The following is a 13,878-nucleotide window of genomic DNA, read 5'->3' on the forward strand; positions in this document are numbered from 1 at the left end:
CAAAGTGTGACATGTTCATTATTGCATTCCATTTATATTCTGGATCTCATTGTTAGCCAAAGACAGCTAAGCTAAAATCAGCTTGCATTGTATTTACAGACGTCCCCCGCCTATTTGCGGTTCACTATTCATCATTTTTTTGGGTGACTTCCCAGACACTCCAAGATTCCTCAAGCTGTCTTTCTGAAATGACGTTTCCGACAGGCGCAGCATCGGGCAGTACAGATCTTCTCCCCGCCCCGAGCCCATCCACCAACTGGACCGCATCTCTCGTGACCGACAGTGGCCGTGACAGCGACCTCATCTACAGATTTGACGGACAACAGGCAGCCAACGTTCCCGATCACGTGGTGCCCCAAAACCTCACGGATCAGTTCACCGTTGCGACATGGATGAAACATGGCCCCAGTCCGGGACTCAGAGCTGAGAAGGAAACTTTGCTGTGCAACTCTGACAAAACTGGTGAGCACATTTGTTTCGTTCTAATTCCAAACAGTGTGAAAACCTGCAAAATGTTAGCTAGTGCTAACATAGCAAATGTCTTGACATTATGATTGATCAAATAACATTGGCTATGTGTTGGCATAGTAATGCTCAATCTCCTTTTTTCTCCGAACCCAGACAGTGAGGGATAAAAACAACGCAACGTGCTACCAAAAAACAGTTCCAGATAGGCGGCAGAAAATTGATAACATCTCACACTGATTTGAATGTTATCACTGTGTTTATTTTATTCAAACCCCAAAGAACAACACTTGCTATGATAGATATGATTTTCCCAAAATATGGCTGTATTTATGTTTGAACAGCGGCGGTTCAAATGACAAAAATGTTGAGTTCGCCTAAGCACTTCATTTCACACAGCCGGAAATATATGAGACACATTGAGGGGGGGGGAAAAAGTCATCTCAGGTGTCTGCATGTGTATTTGTTTTGCAGAAATGAACCGCCATCATTATTCTCTATATATTCACAACTGCCGGCTGGTCTTCCTGCTTAGAAGAGATTTCAGCCAACTTGATACTTTCAGACCTGCTGAATTCCACTGGAAGCTGGAGCAGGTAAGGAGTGTGTGTGCGTGTGATTGTTTTCTCCATTCATGTTTTTTGGACAGGTTTCATTTTTAATGTAAAATTGTAGCATCAGATGTATTCCGAGCGTTATTCTCCATGAGTCTGACGAACAAATGTTTAAGCAAACAAATGCAAAATTTACTGTCAAATTAATTCATCGTGTAACAAAACCATGACGTTTAAAAGAACGCCATTATTTTGACGAAGGAAAGACCACTAGCTTAATGCTAACGCACAATGCAAAATGTCATAGACAGGCTAATAAATAGCATTGATGTTGCCATGTTAAAACTTTAAAAATAGCATAGATGTAAACCAAGCAAATATTTAAAGCTCAAAAAGCGCATTTTGGACAGCGTTCACAACGATTAGAATTTCCGATTTCTTCAAAAGGTGTTTAAAAACTAGTCAGCAAAACTACGCTACAGTTCAGTTGCTTTTCAGCTCCATCGCTCGATCAATGGCGGCAACCCTTCCCAGGATGACAAATAATACTGGTCTGTTGTCTTGTCATCCTCCGCTAGCCCGAAATTGGTACAATACGGCACTTCTTTTCTTTTTTTCCCCCACTTTCAAGGTCTTCACTCAATCAAAAGTTCTTCTGGTCTATTTCGATGCTGTTTGTCACCGAACCCTGCTCCCATAAATTCCCTCCCAACCAGTGAGGCGAAAAGTAAATTTGGTTTGTTCTAGTCTTTTGAAAGTAAACATGTTGTCTTTTCTCTTAGACTCGCTTATGTTTTGTTTTATTATCTGCATTGTTTCATCTTTACCTGCCTCTGACGTTCTCATTTTTTTCTCCCGAGATACAAAAAGGCAAACCTCACACTGCAGTTATTTTCGCCTTAAAGATGGTGCAACCAGTTATTAAACCGTTTTAAAACATCACACTCAGCAAAAACATTCGCAAGTGGATTTTTAAATGCATCATGGTCCAAATGTAGACAATTCTGAATCAACTTATACGTTTCAATAATTGGATTTGAAATCACATTACAAGGCTATGTATAAAAAGAAAAGAAAAGAAAAAGGGGAGGGGGAAGACGTGTGAAAGTAAATATTTAGGGAACATGAGGTATCACAATCCACGTTTCCAGACAGGCGGGAACGTGAGGCGGCTAGAGAATGAGCGAGTTGCCGTTTGTGTTATTGTCCGTCATGGCTGGAAACTGCTAAGCCAAAAGCACTGCTTTTTGGATCTGAGCTAACGTCATGAAAAAGTGATATACCCTGAAGCTACGCAGGTAAGGTCAAAGAAACCTAAAACAGAATTTCTTTCCAAAAATATAGCTGCAAGGTAAAGAGGCGCCTTTGGTCATAATTGAACGATTTCATCAGACATATTCTGCAGGTATTGTTCTTAGCGGATGGATGAATGAATTACATGTTGTTGAGTCAGTGTTGTTTTAGTTGCCCTGACCCAGGGGTGTCAAACTCATTTTTTTTAGCGGGCCGCATTGTAGTCATAGCTTCTTTCGGAAGGCCATTATGACTGTCAACCCAAATAAATGTATGAGCACCTCTTATTATATACAGTCAAAGCTACAAAACAAATTGACGAATAACTCGTTTTCAAATCAGACGAGTAAAAACTGGTCAAATATTAACAACAACAAAAAAAAGATATTAAAAGTAAAATTTGCAATTCGAGTAATGACACGAATTTGATGCACAATTTGTCACATAAAATGATGTGGCGGGCCGTATCTGGCCCCCGGGCCTTGAGTTTGACATGTGCCCTAAACAGTCCCGATGGATAGATGAGTAGTACAGTCGAGAGCTGGAATGCAGCCAAGCACAAGGTCGGAGGGATTTGCGAGCAACGTTGTCGGGGCAAGAGGGAGGAGGAGGAGGTGACTACGGCGCGTCGGAACTGCCGCTCACTGTCCTCCTCGTTCCTCTTGCACTTAGGAAGGACACTCAATGGCTTCTGCTGCAACTCCATTTAGCTGTATTGATTTTTCAATTGTCACCCTAGAGAGGGGAGGCAGAGAGCCATGAAAGACCGTTGGCAGGGAGCGGGAAAGAGGCCTCCATTTGCCAAATGGATTGAACACAAGCGAAGGAACGTGACTCCTGATTGAAACCTTCTACGCAACACATTACAACGCAAACTTGCTTTCTCCTGCTTTACGACTCATAGCAATGCTCGGGCACTTGGCCAAATGTGAATTAAGACTATAGCTTTGCTTCCGTTTGCTTGGCGGGCATAATAACAAAGCAGAATGAAAAAAAGAGTACCGTATTTTCCGGACTATAAGGCGCACCTAAAAACCTCAAATTTCCTCAAAAGTGTGCCTTATAGTCCGGTGCGCCTTGTATATGGACCAAATTCCTCAATTTAAACTGGCCCGAAGCATTGTGTCATGAAATCAATCACAAGTGGCCCGCTGAAGACTATGAATCATGAATCAAAAAGACTATGGATCATTATTTTGTGATTATAAAGTAATTTTTGGCGTCTGAAGTTGAAATAAAAAAGATAAAATGGAGAATGATTTGATTTGGATTAAAAATCTGACATGATGCATTAATGGTGCGCCTTATAGTCCGGTGCGCCTTATATAAGGACAACGTTTTAAAATGGGCCATTCAGTGAAGGTGCGCCTTATAGTCCGGTGCGCCTTATAGTCCGGAAAATACGGTAGTTTGTTTTGAACTCATTCACTGCTAACTCAGTTAATATCTTTGACGTCTATAACCGTCAATGGCACTGAATGAGTTCAAGTCCTTTAAGTTTGACTTAATATGGTTAGCCAAGCTAGTGTGCGTGATGTAGAACGTTTGAAAGTAACCCTGCCGAAAATTCCCTGAATTTGTGAATGATGATATAGTGGGGGAACGCTGTATTTACAGGTTGAGATTTAAGCTAGAGAGAAAGCAACATTTATTTGAGCCGGCAGCCGTTTGGGAGGGAGCACAATTAGCGCTGGGCGACGCCATGGCGTGTTGTGAATTGCAGATAAGTGTTCCAATTTCACTGCCGTGAAAACGCTTGTGGAGCATCATTGATCATGAAGGTACACGTCTTGACTTCGATTACTGCGAATGAATAGCGGAAGCGGTCGGGATTGAACGTCCTGGCCCTCGTCTGCGACGCATCCTCACTTATCTGCTTTATCTGCTTGCTTGCAAAGTGCTTGTTGTGGCGCGACTCCCTCACTGCGTTGGGCTGATTAGAAGCGTCCCGTTGTTTCCGAGCAGATGGGATGGATTACTGAGGTGCTGAAGTTAAGACTTTTCAATGGGCCGCTACTCAGGCAGATTGAAGTTCATCCCATCTCTCCCTTAACAGATTCAAAGCTGAATGCAAGAATTCAAATTTCCAAAGTACTGGTCAACGAGTGACGAAGAGTACCGTATTTTCCGCACTATAAGGCGCACCTAAAAACCTCCAATTTTCTCAAAAGCCTTATAATCCAGTGCGCCTTAGATATGGACCAATATGGATTCGTGGATGAGGACTAATTTATTAAAGTAAACTTTACGTGTTTATTTTGTGTGTTGTGTGATATTAACGTTGAGTTATTGATATATTGTTATCGTTTTCACTATTTCGAGTGTTACTATAATTGTGATTGCATTAACGTTGGAGCAACGTTGAGTTATTTATTCTATGCGCCTTATAATCCGGTGCGCCTAATATATGGACAAAGTTTTAAAATGGGCCATTCATTGAAGGTGCGCCTTATCATCCGATGCGCCTTATAGTGCGGAAAATACGGTAAAGGGATTTTCATTTAAGACTTATTCCCACGCTGTGTGTTTGTGTGTGTTTGTTGAAGAGCCATCTAATGGCTTCCAAACCCTTCGCTCCATCCACATGCTGTTTATTTAATAAGCTCAACATAAGCTTGCACTGGCCAAATGTTAAACATTGCAACTTATGCGTCCCTCATCACCCGTGCCGTTTACAATGCGGCGGGAAAAAAAGTGATCGCAAATCAACTTAAATGTACAATACATTGCTATTATAAGGCGGCATTAATGCAAGGACACACTCAGAATGAAGTCAGAAATATTTCACTACACTCTCCTCTGTATTAAATCTATCAGATACTCATGAAGATGTCGCAACAATTTAGCAGTCAACAAGATCAATAGTGTGTTTTATTCCGTGCAATAGGAAGGATTTAGAAATAGCTATATCTCAAATGCGCAATTTTTTTTATGGCTCAAGCCCCGGTGATAAATAAAAAATAAAGAAATAAATACATTATTAGAATTTAAAATTAAAATATATAGATTGGGTTGTTGGGGAGGTGCTAGTACCCTTGAGCAAGGTACTGTTTGTCTAACGTCTCTCCTTGCACGGCCCCTCGTGTGTTATCGTGTGTGCTGTATGATTTACAACAAAAAAAAAAGAGATTAAATTGAATTTCGCCTTGAGGGGTTGTAATCAGTGTAACAAATTAAAAAAAAAAAAAAAATCAAATCATGTGAATGTGATCCAAAACAGTAGCAAGTGGCAAGTCAGAGGAAAGAATAATCAGATCGGATATTCGACTTGGCCTGGCCAACTTAGCACTCATTTCCACAGGCACTCAGCCAGACATCCTTTAAAAAGCAATTAATTCCACTTGTCAAGTCAAGTGCATATCCAAATCCAAAATGTGAGCTGGTGGAATACAACCTTTGAAAATAACACCTGATATGCACTGTGCTATAATCAATACGGCAATTGACTCGGATTGGGCCGCAAACACAACGATACAAATGAACGTTTATTCCAAATAAGTAAAAATAATAATATAGATAGATTGTAGTATAAGATGGTATCGCTATCATTCTAGAAATACATGCAAATGCTGCATAAAGTATAAGAATCAAATCTTGAATTCCCACTTTCCCTGTTTATTTCACTGCCATAATAAACAGCAAATGTTTTGAGGTGCGTGTAGCGATTAGAAGCACATTCATTCCTGCTGTTTTTCTATCTTTGCGTGGCAAATGAAAAGATATTTCCCTCTTTAGTGCAAATAAATCAACTCAATCCGTCAAGGCAAGTGCGGCATAGGGGGGTATCAAAGTAGCCTCAAAACTCCCTGATGCCTCAAAAGCAGATTCACAGTCAAAGCGGTTCAAGTAATGCTGGTCTTTGATTGAGATCATATATTTGTGTTCTGGAATGAACAGGGCAGAACCCCATGCACTGCTTCAAGCAGATATCTAAAGCACATAATATACAAATGGGTGTCTACATTTTTTTTCATGAAGGTTAATCAGTTCCGCTGAGGTTCTTCTGGTGTGTGTGCCTTGGCCACCAGGGGGCAGTTTAATATAAAAATACAAATATGGAAACAGCTCCTTAGTCAGCGGCAGGAGAGTGATTTTCTTTTTTTTTTGCAGAGGATAAAGAATATATGACTGTGGGTAATGTTTTTTTTTTTTTTTAGTATGCAATGTGTAATTGTCTCTGGTGTTTAGTTTGACTGTAAACTACAAGTGGAAGCTTTTAATCTTATTTTTTAAAGAATTGTTCACTGTCTAACATAATGCTGCTTGTCAGAAAATTGAGTTGACTGCCACCTCCCGGCGTTGTTATAATACCTCAAGAATATAACTGCCACCACTGGGTCTATGTTTTAAAAGAAACTCCCAAATAGTTGCAGGAAAAATATTGCAGGAAAAAAAAATATGCTAACGGCCGCTTGACTGAACTGAGTGATCCTAATTTGAGATTCAGACATCCATGCAAAGCAACGCATCAGCAGCCACCTTTCAAGCCGGAGACTGTCAAATCCAGCAGCCATCAAAAACCTGGTGAAACACTCATTTTAAATGGATTGTCACAACGTATGTCCTATTGGATTTTAATGAACAGCCCATTAGCTGTCAGCAAAAAGCCATGAACAGAACCTTCCAAAACTGAGATAAGTCATTTTCTCTAAAGAATGCATAACTATCCTACTTTAGTAACTACCTTCCCTTTGGTTGACATATTATGTAGTAAGGTAAAAAAAAAAAAAGTCTTGTTGCCTAGTGACTGACTCGTCCATCTTCTTTTTATTCCCTTCTGCAGATCTGTGACAAAGAGTGGCACTATTACGTGATCAATGTGGAATTTCCTGCTGTGACTCTCTTTGTGGATGGAGTGACCTATGAACCCTACCTGGTGACAGATGACTGGCCAATCCATGCCTCACAGATCGATACGCAGCTCACAGTGGGCGCCTGCTGGCAAGGTTGGTGTGTGTGTGTGTGTGTTAGCGTGTCAGATGAACCTTTTTCATTTACACCTTACGTTCCTGTTTCTGCTAGTTTGATGTTATATTAACAGTGAATATAAAAAGTGTGATCCCTGTTAAAAAAAAAAAAAAAAAAAGACTGATTTGAATATTTTATAACTTTTTCTAACTGTTAATGTGTTGCTCTGGAAAAACTGAAATGAACAATGCTGAATAGCAGTCGGTGCGGCACAGAAGCTTTTGGCTTCGGCTGGAAAGAAAGGGAGAGAAAAGCCTACTGGAACAATTGCAATTTCTTTGAATTTGAATGTGATTGGTTCATTCTGAATTCCCAATTTGAAGCGGGTGTGCACACTTGTGCAACCACATGATCACAGTTTTTACTTCACATTATTGCTTGGAAAAAAGATTTGAATGAAAAGCTAAGGCGAGTTATCATATTTCTTCGAAAAGTGTTTGTCCTTTGAATCTAATAATAGACACAGTGTCCCAATTAGTTACCGGGTAGCTGCACTTGAACAAATAAATGCCTCTCTAAAAAAATAATAATAAATAAAAAAGCCTCAATTTTTCCACTGCCAAATAAAATGGAGTAACGGTCCTGGCTGCAGTCTTGTTCACTTTCAGAAATGAAAGAGTTGAACTGCTGAGCCCAGTTGATGGCCATTGCTGAGGAAAGCAGCATGTAAAGCGAGTCCCCCGTTAATACGCGCAAATGTGGAGAATTACACCGCACGCTGGAAGCAATTACTCTGTTGTTTGTACTAAAGACCTCCCCACTAACAGACATCATCTCAAATTGGCACGCTCACAAATGCGCTACTTAGCGCAAGATGTGCTTCATAAACTACAAGCGGCAATTCTTTTAACGTAAGAATACAATTTAAAATTCCTTACATTAAATATGAAGTTGCTTTTTCCTAACATTTCACTATAATTGCTATGTTGCACGTGGTTCAAGGATTCGAAACAATTCCAGTATGTGTAATTGGATGCCAGATGAATTTGTCCAATCAAATTTGATCACCTATATGTTGCCATGGCAATGTCATCCGCCTAGCACCTTTAGAATTACTATGTAACTTTGACTACTGTAATTTGTAATGGGACTGAAAGCTTAAGACAAACATTGAAACAGGACGTCAAGCCACTGCCAAGCAATTTCGAATTAAATTCACGTTTAAAGTACACATGCATACGCGGGAGAATGTAGGAGAGAAAAATAAATAGAGATTAAGATGTACGCCTTGGGGCTGTGAACAATTCTTTTGAAACGGAGAGGCATGAGCAAAGTGGGGATCAAACGACTGGTTGCAACAAATGGGAAGAAGAACGCAGCAATGATTGCGTTGTAGTCAATTTGAGCTGCTATGCGATGATTCGCCTCATTTTAAAGAAATGTGCTGGGGGGGGGCAGACCAACAGCAGTGATGGGCGCTGCAGCTCACCTAAATCAAAGTCCATCTTGAAAAAAAACATCTTTCCAGAGAACATTTCTCTGGTCATTTGAAATTCTTTCCCTCTTGAGCTTGATTGCAATTTCCTTTTCATCATCATTTCCTGCCATTTTGCCTTTTCTGACTTGATTCTTCTCTCTGTGAATTTGTGATTGTAAGAGAAAGCCCTGAAGGAGGGATTAGGCAGAGTGAATGGGCCACAACTTTGCCAGCTATTACATCCCAATGAAGCTGCCTTAAGCTTCACTAAGCTGCAACTGATAACTTTGCAGGCCATTAGTGAGCAAGATTGCCTTTCAGGCTCTCATTTCACTAGCCGAGCCCCAACGCCCCCGTTCACCAACATTTTACCCAGAGTCAACATCACAATAATGAAGTGTGTGGACTCAGACATGCACACTCTGTCCACCGCCGGGCAGCAAGAGAAATATGTTGGCATGTAGCATGCACAATGTGTCTGTTTTCTTTTTTTCTTACTGTCTGAAAAAAGCCCTTTTGGTATTCTCACCATGGGGCCCATAGTGGCGGAGCCAGAGTGTGGCTAATAGGTAGGCGTGGAAAAAAAAAAATCAAGGTGGGCCTGATTTTTTTTCTCCCACTGAACACAATCCTCTTGTCTTGACACATCGCATTTTGAAATAAAAACGGAATAAAATTCAAATCTCGCTAGACAACCACGGGCCGAGATAACCACAATCATGCTTGTGCCATAATAAAATAAAATTTCTGACTTACCATTATAGAAGGTGGAGTCTTCTGGGCTGAGTTCAAAGCATTGATTATGTCATGATGATCAGAGCTGTCCATCATTACTTTTTCAAAAGTGTCAAATTGTTGAGGCGTCCTTAGGCGTGTCTGGATCCTGTTTGTTGCAGAGAAACGCTGCAGGTGGTCAAAGGGTTATAATATCCACATATTTGGAAAAATGTCCGATGGCCAGCTGTCCAGGATTTCCATCAATGTTGGAAAGTGTTGAACGTGTCTTCAGTCTCTTTGTGGGATTTCAATCTTGGCACACAGCATAGCGACGTCCAGTCCAGGAAAAACCTGAACATGTCCCAGGTTCGCTGATTAATTAACAGGATGGGCCGGCCGGGGTCAAAGATGAAATATTAGGATAAGAGCATTCCTGCCTAAGATGGCGACGAGGACGTCCCTCGTTTATCAGGGCAATACACATTTCGTGACCAACCGCAGCAATTACTGTACTCGCATTTTCTGTGCGTGTTTGTTTTTTTCGTTCAATTGGTGGCACATACAATTGTTTTGCCATTGCTTACCTCTAACAACACAACGACAACGACCCGATTGTTGATGAACTGGAGCGTCGCGACGCTTATGAGTCGAAAAGTTCGATCACGTAAAAGTTGTTTTTTAGTTTTGTGTAGTTGGCTATATTTGATTGTTAATATTCTATGCAATAAAAAGCACGGTGAAACGCAAATTGAAAAAATAATGTAAGAGTAATTTAGTTTTAGTTTTCCATTCCGCCCGTCTTGGACCGTTGCAATTATTGGATCTCAATTATCGATGTATCGAATAATATTATAAAAACGGACAAAAATAATAACACTGGGCACTGATTTGCATTAATTCCAAATCTGCCCTATTTTTTTCTTTCTCATATCAGGTTTCTATAGTCTTGTGCAATGCGCAATAAAAATGTCCTGCCGCTCACTCTTAAGTGTGTGTCTTTAAAACACAACAAGGAAGAAAAATGACCCAAATGCTGTCTCCTGAGGCAGGAAAACACTTCGACTTTTACTTTAGAAAGAAAGCAGAGGCAACATTTAAAAGAAAAGAATTTCCTCCGTCAACAAACATTGACGTGGCATAAATAGTTTACGAGCAACACAGAAAATGAAAAGAGTCCAAGAATGGTGACATGAATACTCATTCAAAGTGACACTTTCTGCATTGAGTTACAAGTTTGAGGCTTTATTCACTGGCTCGAAAAAGACGTGTTTCCTTGCTGTGACACTTGCGGAACAATCTTGGATGAACATGCATTGCATTCGTTGCGTCTGTCAAACTTGTGCACTAAATTCCCAAGAGGAAGCGTCAGAATATCGACGCTGATGTGCCAGATGTTGAGCGCCTGTCGCGTCACATTGACATGATTACTCTTGTCGCACACATTTCTGCGTGCATCACATTTGTTGGGGATATTTTACAGACCCACCCACGATAAACCGCGATATAGACAGACAGAGGCTTTAAAAGGCCATTTTGAAAAATAGTTGTACCCCTCTCAGGTTACCAGCACATTGAAACTTAGAAGAAAGTGTTTAATTCTTCCTGACATCACTAGAACACTTAATCTATGACGCTTCTCCCATTGAAATAGAACTAACTTTTTCTTCTCTTCCCTTCCAATTGTCCTTTATTGACCCACTTCTTATTTTCAACCTGCGGGCCCAACCTCACCTCCCTTATCGCCCTTCTCTACTTTCTCTTCTTGTTCCTTATCTCCTCTATTCTTTTCCCTCATTCCCGTTTAGGTGGCGAGGTAGCGACTCCGAGGTTCACCCAGTATTTCCGCGGCAGCTTGTCGGGCTTGACGATCCGCCCGGGCCGCATTGAAACCCAGAAGGTTATCTCCTGCTTGCAGGCCTGCAAAGAAGGTCTCGATATTAACTCCCTTGAAAGCCTAGCGAAGGACATCAAGGTGTGTGGTTATTGGGGGGAAAGGGTTAGAAGTACGCACACACATCTTACTGCTATTGTATAGTCGTACAAGCAGTGACATAGCTCCTCTTGATGTGTATTAATTATTAGATATAATCAATATCTAGGCATCAATGTCAATTTCTTTTTAAGATAGATCGATAGGATCACTTTGATACCATCTTTTGGCCGCTAGCTGTCAAGGAACTATCTCCAAGTGAATTTAGGAGTTTCATGAGAAGTTTGCCTCCATCTGGTGGATTCTGTAGGAATTACAAATTCTTATTGTATTATGAAAAGGCCTTGTTAATGTTCGCAGCGATGATCATTGCTTTTGCCACGTCTTTTTGCAGTTCCATTTTAACCCTGCACAGTCAATGCTGGTAGTGGAAGGAGAGGATCTGGACAGCATCAACACAGCCATGACCAAGGTGTCCTACATCAACTCTCGCCAGTTTCCAACACCGGGCCTGCGACGGCTCCACATCAGCACCACTGTACTGTAAGTGCAAATTTTTTTAAATCCATTTTTCTATCGGATTTGTTCAGCCATCACGGTGGAAAATATGTCTTATGAAACAAACCCCTTTCGAGGTATAGAGGAAAGACTAAATATAAAGATGTCAAACTAACAATCACGAAATTAGAAATGAGAAGCAAACGATGATATAGCGCGGCCGGCCGTACCTTCAAGCGAATCCAGCCGCTCGCTCACAAGCGGTAATAGAATCACTGTTGCCATGTTCCATTGCTTACGTGTCAGGTGTTTCGGGGAGGACGCGTGTCTCTCCATCCCAGACGTCAAGGCGGTGGTCATGGTGCAGCCGCCCAGTGAACCGAGAATCACCATTACGGGATCCGGTCGACTGGTCAGACCCGCCGGTGACCTTCGCGGTCCGCTGGGCGTGGCTCCTTTCAAGGAGCTCGACATCACCAGCACAGTAATGAAGGGAGACGGCCTCAGTGGATGTGAGATGTCTGCGTTTGCAGGAAATGCATTGTCAGTGCTCTCTGTGAGGGATTTATGGTTAGAGTTGGATCCTTTTTTCTGTCGCCGCGTGCAGCCCGCAGGCCAGGTGTGATGGAGGTGATGCATAACTTGGACTACTGTGATATCCTGGTGATTGGGGACGAGCTGAATCCTGAAAGAGAGAGCCTGCATATTCATCACAGCGCTCTGCTGGGAAAACACCTCGACGCCACCAACTCCACCTCGGGAATATCAATATATGGTAAGTTTTAACACCTGCAGATGAATCACATATTGTGTTTTGGAAAGTTCACTGCTTTCATTTTTGTGTTCAAAGTTGATTTTATGACAATGGCTCGTGACCTTTTTGTCACTGAAGTAGTGATTGGTTTTGTGCTCTCAGTAGGGTTGCGGTCAGGGATTGATGATATTTTACTACTATATACTTACTCATTGAAGCTAAAGCTCCATTTTTGTAGTGTCAGATGCTACTGGCTTGTCTTGCGCAAGAATTATTTTATTGCTCAAGGCGCTGTTTTCTGGTTTGTTTGTTTTGTTTTTTTAGACCATGAAAAAAAAAAAGGTCAGTTCAAAATGTTGAAAATGTTGCAGAGGTCATTTTAACACCTTCAGGCATCTCCAAAGGGAGCCTACTATCACGCATCCTATGCCAGCCCAAAAAAAATCACTAAACTGACCTCTGAGTCATTCAAAGGACTCCAGATACCAGAAGCTTGTCGCTAATCAGTTTTACTTTGTAGTTTTGCTGCACATTTTTTATATATATACTAATGTTTACGCCTTGAAATATATGCTGTGCAGACTTTTTCATCATATTTCAACAGATAGGTGAACCACAGGGATCTGTGCCAGAGCCCTTGCAATAGTCACTGTACTGTAAAAATATTCTGTCTAATTGAGTGAAATGGAATCATTTCCTGATATGGCGCTGCATCAAAGCAATGCGTTAACGTGAATTTTGTGTGTGCCAGGGGTGGACTCCATGGCCCACTATGAGCAGGCAGTGCGTCAGGTGCGCTACAGGAACTGGCGACCTGCCACCCTGACTGAAAGAAGGTTCCGACTCACCTGCTCGGAGCTTAACGGCCGTTACACCAGCAATGAATTCATCCTGGAGGTTATTTTTTACTTTTTTATACCTAGCTCCACTTTGAGGACACGTTGCTCGTGATCCCAAACGATTATCCAGCCTCCTCATGTTGAAGTGGCTTGCCGTCTTCCCCCTCCTCACACTTGACTCCCTTGCATTGTCTTTTGCTGCAATCTCTGAATCTTCAAGTGTTCTTGTGCCACTCCAGGTCAGTGTTCTTCACCACGTCAAGCCGGTGGAGCATGTCAATCACATGCCCGCTCAGGCGCAGTACGTGAGAGCCGTTCATCACCCACTCATGATACATGCTCCTAATTCCCACATGTCAGGTAGGACATTTATGGTATTTAAAAATGGATCAACCCGAAAATGGTCCGACTCTACTGTTTAAATTGTACTTTTTTTTTCTTGT

At 41.5% G+C, this 13,878-nt stretch overlaps 1 protein-coding gene across 1 annotated transcript in view; it reads left to right on the forward strand.

Moving 5' to 3' along the window:
- The window catches only part of clstn2 (calsyntenin 2), a 53,635-nt gene that overhangs the window by 37,960 nt on the left and 1,797 nt on the right, over positions 1 to 13,878 (forward strand). The window contains exons 8-16 of the mRNA XM_037275947.1: positions 205 to 462; positions 940 to 1,061; positions 7,096 to 7,258; positions 11,220 to 11,386; positions 11,739 to 11,887; positions 12,149 to 12,354; positions 12,450 to 12,617; positions 13,348 to 13,493; positions 13,675 to 13,795. Of these exons, the coding sequence (XP_037131842.1) occupies positions 205 to 462; positions 940 to 1,061; positions 7,096 to 7,258; positions 11,220 to 11,386; positions 11,739 to 11,887; positions 12,149 to 12,354; positions 12,450 to 12,617; positions 13,348 to 13,493; positions 13,675 to 13,795 (1,500 nt within the window). The remainder of the gene's footprint in view (positions 1 to 204; positions 463 to 939; positions 1,062 to 7,095; positions 7,259 to 11,219; positions 11,387 to 11,738; positions 11,888 to 12,148; positions 12,355 to 12,449; positions 12,618 to 13,347; positions 13,494 to 13,674; positions 13,796 to 13,878) is intronic.

Source organism: Syngnathus acus, chromosome 17, assembly GCF_901709675.1.
Source record: "Syngnathus acus chromosome 17, fSynAcu1.2, whole genome shotgun sequence".
NCBI classification, from domain to species: Eukaryota; Metazoa; Chordata; class Actinopteri; order Syngnathiformes; family Syngnathidae; genus Syngnathus; species Syngnathus acus.